The sequence below is a fragment of the Thalassophryne amazonica genome, chromosome 19, assembly GCF_902500255.1.
Source record: "Thalassophryne amazonica chromosome 19, fThaAma1.1, whole genome shotgun sequence".
NCBI classification, from domain to species: domain Eukaryota; kingdom Metazoa; phylum Chordata; class Actinopteri; order Batrachoidiformes; family Batrachoididae; genus Thalassophryne; species Thalassophryne amazonica.
The window spans coordinates 56225992-56241824 of NC_047121.1; the positions used below are offsets into that span (position 1 = coordinate 56225992).

General features: G+C 44.9%; 1 protein-coding gene and 1 long non-coding RNA gene across 2 annotated transcripts; one reads left to right on the forward strand and one right to left on the reverse strand.

The window, feature by feature from the left end:
* Positions 1-10717, reverse strand: rhd (Rh blood group, D antigen). Its single transcript, XM_034159645.1, has 10 exons — positions 10479-10717; positions 9088-9274; positions 7683-7833; positions 7465-7612; positions 3485-3657; positions 3110-3247; positions 2904-3031; positions 2754-2833; positions 1011-1084; positions 1-641 (listed from the first exon to the last, which is right to left on the reverse strand). The coding sequence occupies exons 1-10, from the start codon at positions 10615-10617 to the stop codon at positions 615-617; spliced, it is 1245 nt and encodes a 414-aa protein (XP_034015536.1). The 5' UTR covers positions 10618-10717; the 3' UTR covers positions 1-614.
* On the forward strand, positions 3127-8965 carry LOC117500862. Its single transcript, XR_004557874.1, has 2 exons — positions 3127-3274; positions 8896-8965. It is a non-coding gene; the product is annotated as an uncharacterized LOC117500862 (long non-coding RNA).
* Positions 10718-15833: the final 5116 nt, after the last annotated feature.

Sequence of the window (15833 nt, forward strand, 5' to 3'; positions counted from 1 at the left end):
TGAAAAAAGTCTTGCATGCCCTCGAGGGTTCAAGCATGTCTGATGTAATCACACGTGATTCAAATCCATATGGTTTTTGAAAAAATAATAAGGTCGGATACTTTTCTAATAGACCTCGTACATCATTTTCTGTGCAGTTTTGCTCCATATGTTTTGCTCCATTGAATGACTCACTACCTTTTTGTAAAACAGAAAAAAAAGTCCACGGTATGAGGAAGCTATCTGTAGCACGTTGACTTTGCATTGACTGTCATCTATTTAGGTGTCTTATAAAACAAATGATGAATGTTTTCCATTCGTGCAATGGGAAACATTCATTATTTTTAAATTATGAGATATGTTCTGTATGTGACTGCAAACATTTCCTTGTGTAATATTCAGACTCTGAGGTCATTTCTAACAAACCACAGCATTAAAAAAATATACTAAACAAGAAGTGACTCTCATAGTTCAAATCCGTTTTATAGTTCAGTCATATGCACATAAAAACACTTTTTGTTTGTTGCATATACATAAAACTGAAAAACTGTTAATGAAAAGTGTTTTTTTTTTTTTTTTGTAAGTATACAGAATGACGTGTATCTCCAGAATCACACTTTCTTTTTTCCATCTTCTTAGTTCCCCTTTGCCAGATGTGGAAACTGTAAAAGAACATTTTCCCAGTGATGATTTAATAATTTGTCTTTTTGATACTTGACACAATGAAACATAATCTGTGTATTAATAACTGCTGGTAAATGTCACTGTTTGCAGCAGGTTTCTGATTAACTCATGTGACAAACTGAAGTAGTTCACGTTAAACTAAACCTAATAAGGAAAAAAAAGACAATTTCATTCAGACAAAGAATAACAGCATTACTCCCTGAGTAATTGGATCAGATTCTGGAGCAGAACCTGTTTTAAACTCTTGAGAATGAGTTGGAATGAATCCACGTGTCGACGTATTTACAGAATACATATGACGTGTTTCTTAAAATTCTGAAGCATCTTCACAGCTTCTGAATACTTACTACCCAGAAAGCCTGATCGTCAAAACATTTTTTTCCTTGTGGCGGCTTCCAGAAATTCCATTTGAGGAGGATCCCTTTGAACAAAGAACCAGACATGGTCAGGAAAACGTTTGTTAGTCTCAACTTTCTCCTGAGGTTGTGCACCGAGGACTTGACGCAAGCAGAAAAACTTTATGATTAAACTTCTGAATAAGCATCTTCCAAGTTATTTTCTTCATTGTGCATCTGTAATAATAGTGATGTTTCTGGAGCAAAAGATGAAACCCGAAATAGCTTTTTTTCAACCAAAAATCTAAACCTTTAAGATTTTCAATAGCTTGAAACTTAAAAAAAAGGCAGCAAAACAAACTAAAAAGCTGAGCTGACTTTTTACTTTTACCATAAACTATGATTTCTTTTGGCTTGAAACAATGGGCCCAGTTTTCCTGTTCGCATCGTTGGCCCGGCGCTCATGTCTTTAAACCACGAGACGTACTTGCACTCGTCTGTGCACCAGAGACTACGTACAACCTCTTTTACTCCCAGAGTCTCACTTTGAGTTCAGATTATATGATGCGTAAATAGTAAACAGTCAACGAAGAATCTGCGGACATTTCTCAGAATTTTTTTCTGTTTGGAAAGTAAAGAAGCAGTGCATTATAACCTCTAGAGATCAATTTATTTTGATTTTATTTTTATTTATTTATTTATTTTTTACTCATGGCGGTTTTTGAGTGAACGTGATGCTTACATTTGACCATAGCTTCAGCTGATGTCGGACCGCCCATTACAACATTTTCAGGGAATGTTAAGATGAGCTAAATTTGACAGGAATCAATCTGAAGAAATTTGAAGGATCCTTTTGTTTTTGTTGGGGGGGGGGTTCACATTTGAAGACTTCAAATTGTTTTAACTTTAATCTGTTTGAAGCTTTGACATTGATGTTGGAGAATTTTGTCGATGAAGAAAAGAGCTTAAAATTGACACTGAAACAATCTCTCTGGCTGCTGTATCTCTTGAGGCACAAGGGCGTGCTAATTAGCTGAAACTTTGCTAGCGTGTATCTCAGTATTTAAGAAGACCTGAGCAAAAATATGAGCGTTCTGGGTTGTTACACATGAATCTAAATCTTTCCACAAATATTTACAAAACTGAGATGTCAGCAGATTCTGTGATTGGTTGATTTAACATGGAATGACCCAAAATGGAGTTGGACACGCCCCCAAATGGGTCTGATTTGTTAGTGGGGGGGTGGGGTCACTGAATTCATCAAAATATGTTTGGTGGATTTCTAATTGAGCATTTTATTTAAGTCTTATCCCTTTAAATTATTGTTTTTTTATTATTATTATTTCATTATTGCGAAGACTTTGCATCCATCCGTCTGACTGTGCTCAACATAACTCCAGTCCTTTTACTGCCAGGGTCTTCAAATTCACAGGGAGTATTCTTGGGACACAGACCTTGGACAGGTTCAAAGGTGGCTAACCTTGACCTATTTTAAGGGGTCAAGAGGTCACATTTTCATATTTTTATGAGGGTATTTTAGCGTTGCCTTATATTTTTATTTAAAATGTTACAGTGAAAAAATGTTACATGCTGTTCAGTCTGCTCTGGCGTTACTGGTAATCCTAAATGTGTTGAACATAACTTCAATAACAAACACATATAGATGTATAAATTAAAGTGAGCGTTTTGGAGCTGAACGCCATTTAAATGTCTGCTGCGTCCTGATGGTGAGGTGCTGTCAGAGCATGAACTTGCCTGTCAGGATTCCCGTGGACAGACTAAGACTGAGGGTGATGAAGAGGGTACAGATGTGGAACACGGCAAACCGGGCCGCCCTGCGGAGCAAAGGATCAGTTCTACACGGCGTCTCGGTGTGAGTCTGCTGTTGTGCACGTCAACACTTACGTGGTGTGATCGTCGGAGTCTTTAATCTGCAGGATGAGAAGGACCAGCCATCCCAGTAGACCAGGGAGGCCATGAGCGCTCAGAACGTCACAGGTGTCACGGCACTGAAGTGCACGCAGCATGTGCACCTGCAAGACCCAGAAGGTCATCCTGAGGATGTGCGACAGACTCGCCTATGAAGGGTTAATTTCCTCAGTGATGAAAACCTGGAGGTATCGGAATCCGACGGCTGACACAACAGCAGCGAGGAATCCCACCGTCATAGCTTCCCACGGCTGACGAACTGCTGCCATGGAGACGCCGATGGCGACGCCACCAGCGAGGATGCACGTCTGCATGTGGCCCTGAAGGAGAGGACATAAGTCAGTCAGGTATGTGTCCTCTCAGTGCCATTCTTATTTTTAAGATACATTCTGAGGTTTTTGGCGTTATTAAAATATCAAAGATTAACAGACAATATTTCCACAAAGATTATGAAATGCTGCAAATTTGTTTTGACAAATTAACTGAGACAAAAACCTTCATCAGTGGAAGCTTCGTGTGTCTGGAAGTGGATGTCTGTGTTGGTGGTCGGGTTGTACCGGGTGGAGTTTTCCTTTGGGGCTGCAGAGCACTGAGGTAGCAGCTGCTGTGAGGGCGCTGACAGCCAGCGACAAGTAGGTGCTGCACGCTGCACCCAGCTTCCTCCCGGGACTCGAACCGTCCACCAGGATGGAGTTAAAACTGGGCCAAAACATCCAGAGAAACACAGAGCCTGCATACCACAGACAGAACTTCAGTATCGGACTCAAAGACACTTCCATGAGCCTCAAACCTAAGTCTGTAATCAGCTTCTTGATATCCCTTAGCAAAAAGTAGTATACTTAAAGTTCATTTTATTTAGTATACTTCAGTATAAGTATAGGAAGCATACTACAGACCGTGTACTTTTGTATACCAGAAAGTACACAACTTTAATACTTTTTCTGACTAAATTGGAACGTTTCAAGTTTATAAAAGTATATTTTAAAGTTCGTTTTAAGTTTGCAAAACTATACTTTAAAGTATACAACAAGTACACTCATCTATATACTATCAGTGTACTTGGTATATCCCTCTTGTATGCTTAAAGTATACCACACGTACACTTACCAATGTACTTGATATATCCCTCTCCTATGCTTAATGTATACCACAAGTGCATTTATTGATATATTGCCATTGTACTAGTTGTATACTTTGATTCCCTATTTTTAGTTTATTATCGTATACTTAAAGTATACTGTTATAGACATTGGTTATTTCACTATTTTACTTTTTATACTTTAATTTTGCTTGGCATATTACACTCAAAAATATAAACGCAACACTTTGGTTTTGCTCCCATTTTGTATGAGATGAGCTCAAAGATCTAAAACTTTTTCCACATACACAATATCACCATTTCCCTCAAATATTGTTCACAAACCAGTCTAAATCTGTGGTAGTGAGCACTTATCCTTTGCTGAGATAATCCATCCCACCTCACAGGTGTGCCATACAAAGATGCTGATTAGACACCATGATTAGTGCACAGGTGTGCCTTAGACTGTCCACAATAAAAGGCCACTCTGAAAGGTGCAGTTTTGTTTTATTGGGGGGGGGGGGGGGGGGGGGGATACCAGTCAGTATCTGGTGTGACCACCATTTGCCTCATGCAGTGCAACACATCTCCTTCGCATAGAGTTGATCAGGTTGTCAATTGTGGCCTGTGGAATGTTGGTCCACTCCTCTTCAATGGCTGTGCAAAGTTGCTGGATATTGGCAGGAACTGGTACACGCTGTCGTATACGCCGGTCCAGAGCATCCCAAACATGCTCAATGGGTGACATGTCCGGTGAGTATGCCGGCCATGCAAGAACTGGGACATTTTCAGCTTCCAAGAATTGTGTACAGATCCTTGCAACATGGGGCCGTACATTATCCTGCTGCAACATGAGGTGATGTTCTTGGATGTATGGCACAACAATGGGCCTCAGGATCTCGTCACGGTATCTCTGTGCATTCAAAATGCCATCAATAAAATGCACCTGTGTTCTTCGTCCATAACAGACGCCTGCCCATACCATAACCCCACCGCCACCATGGGCCACTCGATCCACAACATTGATATCAGAAAACCGCTCAGCCACACACGCTGTCTGCCATCTGCCCTGGACAGTGTGAACCGGGATTCATCCTTGAAGAGAACACCTCTCCAACGTGCCAAACGCCAGCGAATGTGAGCATTTGCCCACTCAAGTCGGTTACGACGACGAACTGGAGTCAGGTCGAGACCCCGATGAGGACGACGAGCATGCAGATGAGCTTCCCTGAGACGGTTTCTGACAGTTTGTTCAGAAATTCATTGGTTATGCAAACCGATTGTTTCAGCAGCTGTCCGAGTGGCTGGTCTCAGACGATCTTGGAGGTGAACATGCTGGATGTGGAGGTCCTGGGCTGGTGTGGTTACACGTAGTCTGCGGTTGTGAGGCTGGTTGGATGTACTGCCAAATTCTCTGAAACGCCTTTGGAGACGGCTTATGGTAGAGAAATGAACATTCAATACACAAGCAACAGCTCTGGTTGACATTCCTGCTGTCAGCATGCCAATTGCACGCTCCCTCAAATCTTGTGACATCTGTGGTATTGTGCTGTGTGATAAAACCACCTTTCAGAGTGGCCTTTTATTGTGGACAGTCTAAGTCACACCTGTGCACTAATCATGGTGTCTAATCAGCATCTTGATATGGCACACCTGTGAGGTGGGATGGATTATCTCAGCAAAGGAGAAGTGCTCACTGTCACAGATTTAGACTGGTTTGTGAACAGTATTTGAGGGAAATGGTGATATTGTGTATGTGGAAAAAGTTTTAGATCTTTGAGTTCATTTCATACAAAATGGGAGCAAAACCAAAAGTGTTGCGTTTATATTTTTGTTGAGTGTACTTGTAGCTTACTATTTATATACTGAAAATATACTCCTTAAAGTATTCTTAAAGTTTACTCATACTGTATATACACAAGAGTGTGAAGCATTTAAAAAAATCACAAGACAGAATGTTGAAAACAAGTTTGATATATTTTCAAACATTTCAAAAACAAAGACCTGTGAAATCAAGTCCTTCCTTTGTGGAGAAAATTAAAAGAAAAAGTGCATGTTGTGAAAGTGTAGTGACACGGACCCACAACAGGGGGCGCAAATGAACGGTCAATAGATGAGCCAAAAAGTAACAATTTAATGTTGTGAAATGTGCACAACGAATATACAGACAATCTCAGAATATGATTACAGTCAAATTACAAAGGTGACGTGTGGGCAGGCTCGAGGATAGAAGACGTCTGTCCTGAGAAGGGCCGGAACCACACGATTTCCGCCACCACCGAACCTGGTGAATACTGGAGCCGCCAAGTCCCGAATTCCCAGGTGATCACCGTCTCCGACTGTCGGATCTGGTACTGCTGGCGAGAACAAAGACAGTCAAGTGTGGGTGTATGTACACCCAGTAACAACAACGGTGGGAATGCCACCTCCACCTCTCACTCAATATGTGATGAGTACCGCAGTGATTCCTCAGAGGAAAAGAGTGCCGTCCTGCACTCACTCAGCTTCCACAGAAAGAGGAACCGGTACTCCTGCAAACACTCACAATATACAGATATATTGTAACACAAAACGGCTGATATTACCTTCAAAGAAGTACGATATCTCGGCGATGAGGTGGAGATGACGTCTGGGTTTTATGGAGTGAGATGATGAAGAATGAGTGACAGCTGTCAGGAAGTAATGAGTAACAGCTGTCACTCCCGGCTGTGTCCGTGGCGGCAGCGCCCTCTCGTGCCTGAAGCCCGCACTTCAGGCAGGGCGCCCTCTGGTGGTGGGCCAGCAGTACCTCCTCTTCTGGCGGCCCACACAACAGTGCATGTAAAATGTGAACATAATGGTCTCTCCAAGATCAAGTCCTTATTTGTAAAAATGTAAACACGGTGTCTTCAACTGAGAACTAAAGTCCTTCCTTGTCAAAAAAGGTAAAAGAAAAGTGCGAACCTTTGGAACCAAAAATAAATAACTACATAAAAAAAATCTGTACTTTTATGACTTCTTTTCAGTTACTTGAGTCAATGACTTGACTTAGTATATCTTGCTCCAAGTGCATAAGTGTTAGTACTTTGTGGCAGAAAGATGTAAAAAGTATACAAAAGTATAAGTTTTAGTATTAAAGTATGAGTGTAAGTCTTAGTATTAATGTACTTAGACTTTTGTTTATACTTTTCAGTATAAGCCAAGTATACTTCACTATACTATTCTTAAGTACATAAAATATAGTTTATAAAAAGTCACCTTCAAGTATATTTCCTCAATTTTAGTAAAAAATAAGTACACTCATAGTACACTTGAATAAACTTCTTTTGGCTAAGGGATGACACATCACATGACTTGAAAGTGAAGTGCTCAATAATACGGATTTTAATGGATCTGAGAGAAATGAGCCTCATCTATATAGACGTCTTTAGATGTTTTATTTCAACTTGTGAAAAGTGTTTTCTGTCATTGATCACAAACCCATCATGGAGAAGAGTCCTGCTGTACGGTCAGACTTCTCTTTCTCAAACTGTTCTTCTGATGCTTCTTGATGGAGGACACGTGACAGCATGAGGCCAAAGGAGGACCCGAATACATGAAGCAGCATGATGCTGTTCAAGGGACGGACCTGCAGGGAGGGGGGAGTGAACACATGAGAAATCTGCAGGAGCTGGAAGGTGTGATTCAGATTTGAATACCTTTAGCAGAGTCTGGACCAGCCACCGGTTCAGAACAAATGCAGAAACCTCCAGCAGGGCGATGAGGACCAGTTGGAGCGGGTTTGTCTTGCCCAGCACGGCCCCCATTGAGATGAGAGCAGAAGCTGTGCACATCTCAGCCACGACCACACTAAGAGCAAAATACCACAAATCAGTTTGTTCCTCACTTATGTCCAGAATTAAACTCTTAAATGTAAAATTATTGTCAACAGGACAAAACTGCTGTGATTTATACTCTGTCCTGTTTCCTTTCTGTTAAGTACTCATTTTAAAGGCTTGGTGTCGCTCCTGCATGTAAAAAAAAAAAAAAAAGCTATTTTAATAATGAGCTATTTTCATTTTAATGATCGGCAGCAAATTATACTCAGTGTTCACTGGTTTTAGATTCTCCAGTCTGAATTGCGCATTGTTACGGTTATATATTGAGCAGGTGGATGAGGAGCTGGCCTGCCAGTATGTAGACCTGGGTTCGAATCCCACTCATGCTTCCTGACTGTGTTCTTGGACGAGACACTTCAACTACTCCGTCCCAGTCCACCCAGGTGTAAATGGATACTGGTGTCAGCTGGGAAAGTAAACTGTGTTGGACTGGCGACCCGTCCAGGGGAAGTCGTAGACTCTCAACGGCTTGATGCTACAGAATCCAGAGCTAATCATCGCCACCCTCTGGCCTACACAGGCCTCTTTTATGTCACTGTTAATTAAATGCATTTGGGTTTTGGTTGTTGGTCTGCCAAAATAAGCGCTTTAAAATACCCTGAACTCTTATATATATTAAGCAATGAACTGCAAAAAAAAAAAAAAAAAGAAATGAGCAAAAATAAAGAATTTTCTGTATATAAGGACAATTTTTCTGAGTTGACGTCTTCTCATTTGTAAGGTCTTTATTATTATATCAAAATAATTAGTAATTTTTATCATATTTCTCAATGGTGATAAATCCTTTAAAGACTTTCAGAGTACAAATCCAAAACTATCTCAAAATCAAATCACTTCTTCCAAGTTGTGAGTTTGACAGGCAAAGTGGGTAAAGCCACAAATGGAACCCTTCTCAGATGATTCTATTTTAATATTTCCAATATTGTAACCTCCAAAATGACATCTTTTATAGTTGCCATCTTCTTTGAAATGTAAGATTTGTCACTTCCACTAAAGCTTCCTCTAATATTTTTTATTTATTTATATTTTAAAGGCCAATCTCTCAAAATGATCTCCAAGTGGAATCATCTGCTGACCTTTCAAATACGAGAGTGACCCAACCTGAAAACATGAGCCGTAGAGGTGAGAGTTCAGCCATTCACCTCCAGCAGCACATGTGCATCCACAAATGTGTGACTGTGAGATAACTTCCGTGGTGCCATCTGGACCTCAGCTGATTACTGACCTTCTCAGGTCGAGCCTGATGGTTCCTATGTGGTACCATGACTCAAAGCCGTTGAGAATGATCGCCCACTGTGTCACCAAGGCTGCCACAAGAAGGTTGAACCCACAGCTGCTGAACCCGTACCGCACCAGAAAAGTGCCCAGGAACCCAAAACCGAATATGACCACCAAGTTCACATCCTGGAACTCTGCAAGAGAAATAAAATTGTTATGATGCTTATAACTTTCACTTATGAAAGCTTATAGTTAGGGCTGGATCGGGTGACCCTGAACCATCCCTTAGACGTAGACTGCTGGGGGGTTCCCATGATGCACTGTTTCTTTCTCTTTTTGCTCTGTATGCACCACTCTGCATTTAATTATTAGTGATCGATCTCTGCTCCCCTCCACAGCATGTCTTTTTCCTGGTTCTCTCCCTCAGCCCCAACCAGTCCCAGCAGAAGACTGCCCCTCCCTGAGCCTGGTTCTGCTGGAGGTTTCTTCCTGTTAAAAGGGAGTTTTTCCTTCCCACTGTAGCCAAGTGCTTGCTCACAGGGGGTCGTTTTGACCGTTGGGGTTTTACATAATTATTGTACGGCCTTGCCTTACAATATAAAGCGTCTTGGGGCAACTGTTTGTTGTGATTTGGCGCTATATAAAAATAAATTGATTGATTGATTGATTGATGATGATCATCACCATCATATTCTTTCAGCTCTGCTATAAGCACAAACATCTCAAAGCCTTTTCAGCTTTGTTCATATTCCAAGTTCTCATGAGAAAACAAGTCATTAGTTTCCAGGCAGGAGTGCTAATCACTGATCCACCCAATGCTAATTACAATATAGTCATAGTTATGAGATCATAAGATAAAAGTATGAGGAAATTAAGTCGTAATTTCAAAAAGTCAAATGAGTTACTGTTTATAAATGAATTACAAACTAAGTCATAAGGATGAGAAGTTTTTTTCACGAATATGAAATACTTTTGATTTAGTATTTTCAAATTCGCAGTGCCGATTTCCTTTAGATTTCATGAACCCAAACTTTTTTTTTGATTGATTGATATTTACAAATTCCACATGTGATGTACAATAAACACAATGTATTAAAACGTGCATATATTACATATTTACAATGGAATTTCAAGGATAACACAAAAAAGTCAAGACTTATTTAAAAACAGGAGACAAAGATGGATAAAATATAAACTGAAAATAAACAGTAAAAGAATAAAATAAATTACGAAAAAGACAACAACCAAAAAACACTGACTAGAACAGAGAAAGTTAAAATAAGACAAATTTACACAAAATGACTAGACTGGATTTCTAATAGTTGAACAGAAATGACTTTACCATTCTTAAAGTGAACAGATTAAATTGACCCCCCCCCCCAAAAAAACAAGACTCACCCGAATAAGAGCCACTGAAGTTGATCTCAGCGGCCCTGAAGTTGATTTTTATATCCGTGTAAAAAGCATAGATGAGAATGAACGTTATCTGCAGAAATAAGAGTAACGACGGCAAACGGGAGTGCGAATGAGGCGCCATGCTGCCAACAGATGCACCAACCGACCAAAGAGGCGCAGCCCAGGGCCCCTTATCAGGGAGGGGGCTGCTGCCGCATCCACATCCACACAGATTACACGCTCCCTTCAGCAGAAAGGAACAACTTGGTGCTTCAAGCATCTATAAGTGCCTTCATAAATAAAGTTAAATACATTTTAGTTATGAAAAGGTATATTTTAACAAATCCACCGAATTTATTTCTACATTTCCATACATCAACTATTACTTGGTTTTTTTTTTCCAATTTATTTAATTTATTTATTTTCATGCTCCTTTGTTTTTAATTTCTATATTTCCATATTCATTAGTTAATTAAGTTATTGTGTATCTTTCCATTTATTCATACATTGATTTGTTTTACTGCATTTCCCCCTTATTTATTTGTGTATTTTTAATTAATTATTTATTTACACATTTCTTCATGAATTTATTGAGACATTTATGCCTTATTATTATTCTGAACCACAGTGGAAATAAGTGTTTTACTTTAAATTCATTTATTTCATTTATGTAGCATCAAATCACAACAAAGCTGTCTCAAGGTGCTTCACACAAGTAAGGGATAACCTTACCAAGCCCTAGGGGTTAGTAAGGTTAGACCTTACTTCGCCTGTGTAGTAGAGCAAGAACACAGTGGTAAAACTCGCTCTGATGATTTGAGGAAGAAACCTCAAGCAGACCAGGCTCAAAGGGGTGACCCTCTGCTTGGGCCATGCTACAGACACAATTAGCAAAACAAATATACAGTAAATTTTGCAGTGTCGCCGACCGAATGGTCTGCCCCTGCCTTCACTGCGTATACATCATTAGCCGCGGTTCATGGATTAACACCTTTCTGTTATGTGGGCCACTGAAGAGGAGGTACTGCTGGCCCACCACCACCAGAGGGCGCCCTGCTTGGAGTGCGGGCTCCAAGCACGAGAGGGCGCCAGACCCAGAAGAAGTGACAGCTGTCACTCATCGCACCAGCTGTCACTCATCTACACCACTATATAAGCCGGACTGCAACTCCACCTCCCCGCCGAGAAATCGACTACCGAAGAGGTAATTTCTCTGCTGACTCAAACCGTTGAGTGATAATCTGAACTTCTTTTGCAGCCGTTATCCTGTGGTGTTCGTCCTTATCTGTGGGATTGGCGTTTGGTGTGACAGCGACGGCTTCGCCTCACACCCCAAACCAGATAAGTGGATTAAACAGGAGCTGCACGAGTGTGTGATTGGAGGTGGAGGTGCTCCCTCCTAACTGTGTGCAGACTGGATTACTGAGTGTGCGGACTCGCACTCATTCATCTTGTCTTTGCTTTCTGCCAGCAGTACCAGGGTCGACAGCCGAAGACGGAGGCCACCTGGGGACTCGGAACTTGGCGGCTCCGGTGTTCTTCAGACCGTTGGTGGTGGAAGCCGTGTGGGACGCGGCTTCTCTCTCGTCGGGGGTCTTCTATCTTCGAGCCTGCCCACACGTCACCTGGTGTTAATTGACTTTGCAAATTTTGTGTATTTAGTTGTGTGTTATCACAACATTAAATTGTTACTTTTTGGCTTATTCATTGTCCGTTCATTTGCGCCCCCTGTTGTGGGTCCGTGCTACGACACCTTCCCAACAGGATTTCTCGGCCATTCGTCATGGATTCCGAGGGGCGTCAACCCGAGCTTGAACAGCCAATGGAAGAGCCAGGAGCGCAGGCGTCAGCGGGAGGCGTGTTGAGTGAGATGCAGCAAATCTTAACCGCCTTCACAGCTCGGCTGGATTTAGTGACCGAGCAGAATGTTCTCCTTAACCGGAGGGTGGAGGCTCTCACCGCCAGGGTGGAAGCGCGCGATCAGGGCGCTGCTGCAGTCACTCCTCTTGCTGGTCCTGGGCCTGTAACAGGCGTTCCACTGGTCGTTCAACGACCCCCCCACCGTCCCCTGAAGCATATATAAGCCCTCCGGAACCGTACGGGGGCTGTGTTGAGACGTGCGCAGACTTCCTCATGCAGTGTTCGCTCATCTTTTCACAGCGCCCTGTTATGTACGAGTCAGACGCCAGCCGGGTGGCTTATGTTATTAATCTGCTTCGAGGAGAGGCACGCGCCTGGGCTACGGTGCTTTGGGAGCAGAATTCACGGCTCCTAACGTCTTATGCTGGGTTTATACGGGAGTTCAAACAAGTGTTTGACCATCCCAACAGAGGCGAGACCGCTTCGAGCGTGCTGCTGTCAATGAGACAGGGGCGCCGCAGCGCAGCCGAGTATGCAGTCGACTTCCGCATCGGGGCAGCGAGGTCCGGCTGGAATAATGTTGCGCTCCGCGCCGCCTTCGTAAATGGACTGTCTCCGATCCTGAAGGAGCACCTTCTGGCTAAGGAGGAACCGCTGGATTTTGACGGGCTTGTCGATTTGGTTATACGCTTAGACAACCGTTTAAATGAGCATCGTCCAGAGCAGGCCGGGGGGGCGTGACAGGGCACGAGCCGTCCCTCCCCCTTCCGGTTCCGAGAAGGTGACGTCGTCCCCACGCTTCACTGCCAGAGAGCTCCGTGTGGCTACAGCTCCCCCTGCTGAGGAGGCTATGGACACGAGCAGGGCCAAAGTAAAAACAAACGTCAGACAAAGGAGGCTGGCCCACGGGGAGTGTTTTGTCTGCGGCTCTTGTGAGCATATGCAGAAGGACTGCCCCAAAACGGTCAAACTACAACGCCCGTCCTTAGAAACTGGGCTAAGGGTGGGCCATAACACGCACGCGGGGAAATCCCGCAAATCTGCACGAATCCCAGTGACGATCCTTTGTGGGGATCTAACCCTTCACGCCCCAGCACTGGTAGACACGGGGTCGGAAGGGAATCTGCTGGATAGCAGATGGGCAAAGGAAGTAGGGCTCCCCCTGGTGGCTCTGCTGGCACCATTGCAGGTGCGAGCACTAGATGGCACCCTGCTTCCATTAATCACACATCAGACACAGCCAGTGACCTTGGTTGTGTCTGGAAATCACAGGGAGGAGATATTGTTCCATGTAACACCTTCTACCTCTCGAGTGATTTTGGGATTTCCATGGATGGTGAAGCACAATCCCCGGATAGATTGGCCGTCCGGGGTTGTGACGCAGTGGAGCGCAACCTGCCACCGGGAGTGTTTAGGATCCTCGGTTCCTCCCGGCACGACGGCTAATGAGGAGGTCAAAGTCCCCCCCAATCTGTCGGCGGTGCCAAAGGAGTACCATGATCTTGCTGACGTCTTCAGCAAAGATCTGGTGCTCACTCTTCCCCTGCACCGACCGTACGATTGTGCCATCGATTTGGTCCCGGGCGCTGAGTACCCGTCCAGTAGGTTGTACAACCTCTCACGTCCGGAACGCGACTCAATGGAGACCTACATCCGGGACTCTTTAGCTGCCGGGCTGATCCGGAACTCCACCTCCCCGATGGGTGCTGGTTTCTTTTTTGTGGGCAAAAAGGACGGCGGGCTCCGTCCATGCATTGATTACAGAGAGCTGAACGAGATCACGGTTCGCAACCGATACCCGTTACCTCTGTTGGATTCAGTGTTCACGCCCCTGCATGGAGCCCAAATTTTCACAAAATTGGATCTTAGAAACGCGTACCACCTGGTTCGGATCCGGAAGGGAGACGAATGGAAGACGGCATTTAACACCCCGTTAGGTCACTTTGAGTACCTGGTCATGCCGTTCGGCCTCACTAACGCCCCCGTGACGTTCCAAGCTTTGGTAAATGACGTCTTGCGGGACTTCCTGCATCGGTTCACCAGGAGACGGCAGACCTCCTGGTCCACCACGTCATGCGGCTGCATGGGATACCATCGGACATCGTATCAGATCGTGGTCCCCAGTTCTCTTCGCAAGTTTGGAGGAGCTTCTGTAAGGAGCTGGGGGCCACCGTGAGCCTCTCGTCCGGGTACCACCCCCAGACAAACGGCCAGGCAGAGCGGGCTAACCAGGAGTTGGAGCAGGCCCTTCGCTGCGTCACCTCCGCCCGCCCGGCGGACTGGAGTCACCATCTGGCCTGGATCGAGTATGCCCATAACAGCCAAGTCTCGTCTGCTACCGGCCTCTCCCCTTTTGAGGCATGTTTGGCGTACCAGCCCCCATTGTTCCCGTTGGTGGAGGGAGAGGTCGGTGTGCCCTCGGTCCAGGCCCACCTCAGGAGGTGCCGCCGGGTGTGGCGGACCGCCCGCTCTGCCCTGTTGAAAGCCCGGACGAGGGCCAAGACCCATGCGGACCGCCGGCGTTCCCCGGCCCCCACATACCAGCCCGGGCAGGAGGTGTGGCTTTCAACAAAGGACATCCCTCTCTGTGTGGACTCCTCTAAGTTGAAAGACAGATACATTGGACCATTTAAAATCCTCAATCATCAACCCGGCCGCAGTGAAGCTCCAACTCCCAGCTTCACTGCGGATCCACCCTGTATTCCATGTGTCCCGCATCAAGCCACACCACACCTCGCCCCTCTGTGCACCTGGACCTACGCCGCCTCCTGCCGGCTCATCGACGGGGAGCCTGCTTGGACAGTCCGCAGGCTCCTGGACGTCCGTCGTAAGGGCCGGGGGTTCCAATATCTGGTGGACTGGGAGGGGTATGGACCTGAAGAACGCTCCTGGGTGAAGAGGAGCTCCATCCTGGACCCGGCCCTCCTGGCCAATTTCTACAAGAGACACCCGGACAAGCCAGGTCGGGCGCCAGGAGGCGCCCGTTGAGGGGGGGGGGTCCTGTTACGTGGGCCGCTGAAGAGGAGGTACTGCTGGCCCACCACCACCAGAGGGCGCCCTGCTTGGAGTGTGGGCTCCAAGCACGAGAGGGCGCCAGACCCAGAAGAAGTGACAGCTGTCACTCATCGCACCAGCTGTCACTCATCTACACCACTATATAAGCCGGACTGCAACTCCACCTCCTCGCCGAGAAATCGACTACCGAAGAGGTAATTTCTCTGCTGACTCAAACCGTTGAGTGATAATCTGAACTTCTTTTGCAGCCGTTATCCTGTGGTGTTCGTCCTTATCTGTGGGATTGGCGTTTGGTGTGACAGCGACGGCTTCGCCTCACACCCCAAACCAGATAAGTGGATTAAACAGGAGCTGCACGAGTGTGTGATTGGAGGTGGAGGTGCTCCCTCCTAACTGTGTGCAGACTGTGGATTACTGAGTGTGCGGACTCACACTCATTCATCTTGTCTTTGCTTTCTGCCAGCAGTACCAGGGTCGACAGCC

Excerpts from the sequence above, each read along its gene's own strand:
- rhd (XM_034159645.1), bottom strand. The coding sequence starts at position 10,617 with ATGGCGCCTCATTCGCACTCCCGTTTGCCGTCGTTACTCTTATTTCTG. Across the intron at positions 3,658-7,464 it reads AGGACTCTTCTCCATGATGG|GCTCTGTGTTTCTCTGGATG; the intron begins GTTTGTGATCAA and ends TGTGGTATGCAG. Across the intron at positions 642-1,010 it reads ACGATCAGGCTTTCTGGGTA|TTTCCACATCTGGCAAAGGG; the intron begins GTAAGTATTCAG and ends GTTCTTTTACAG.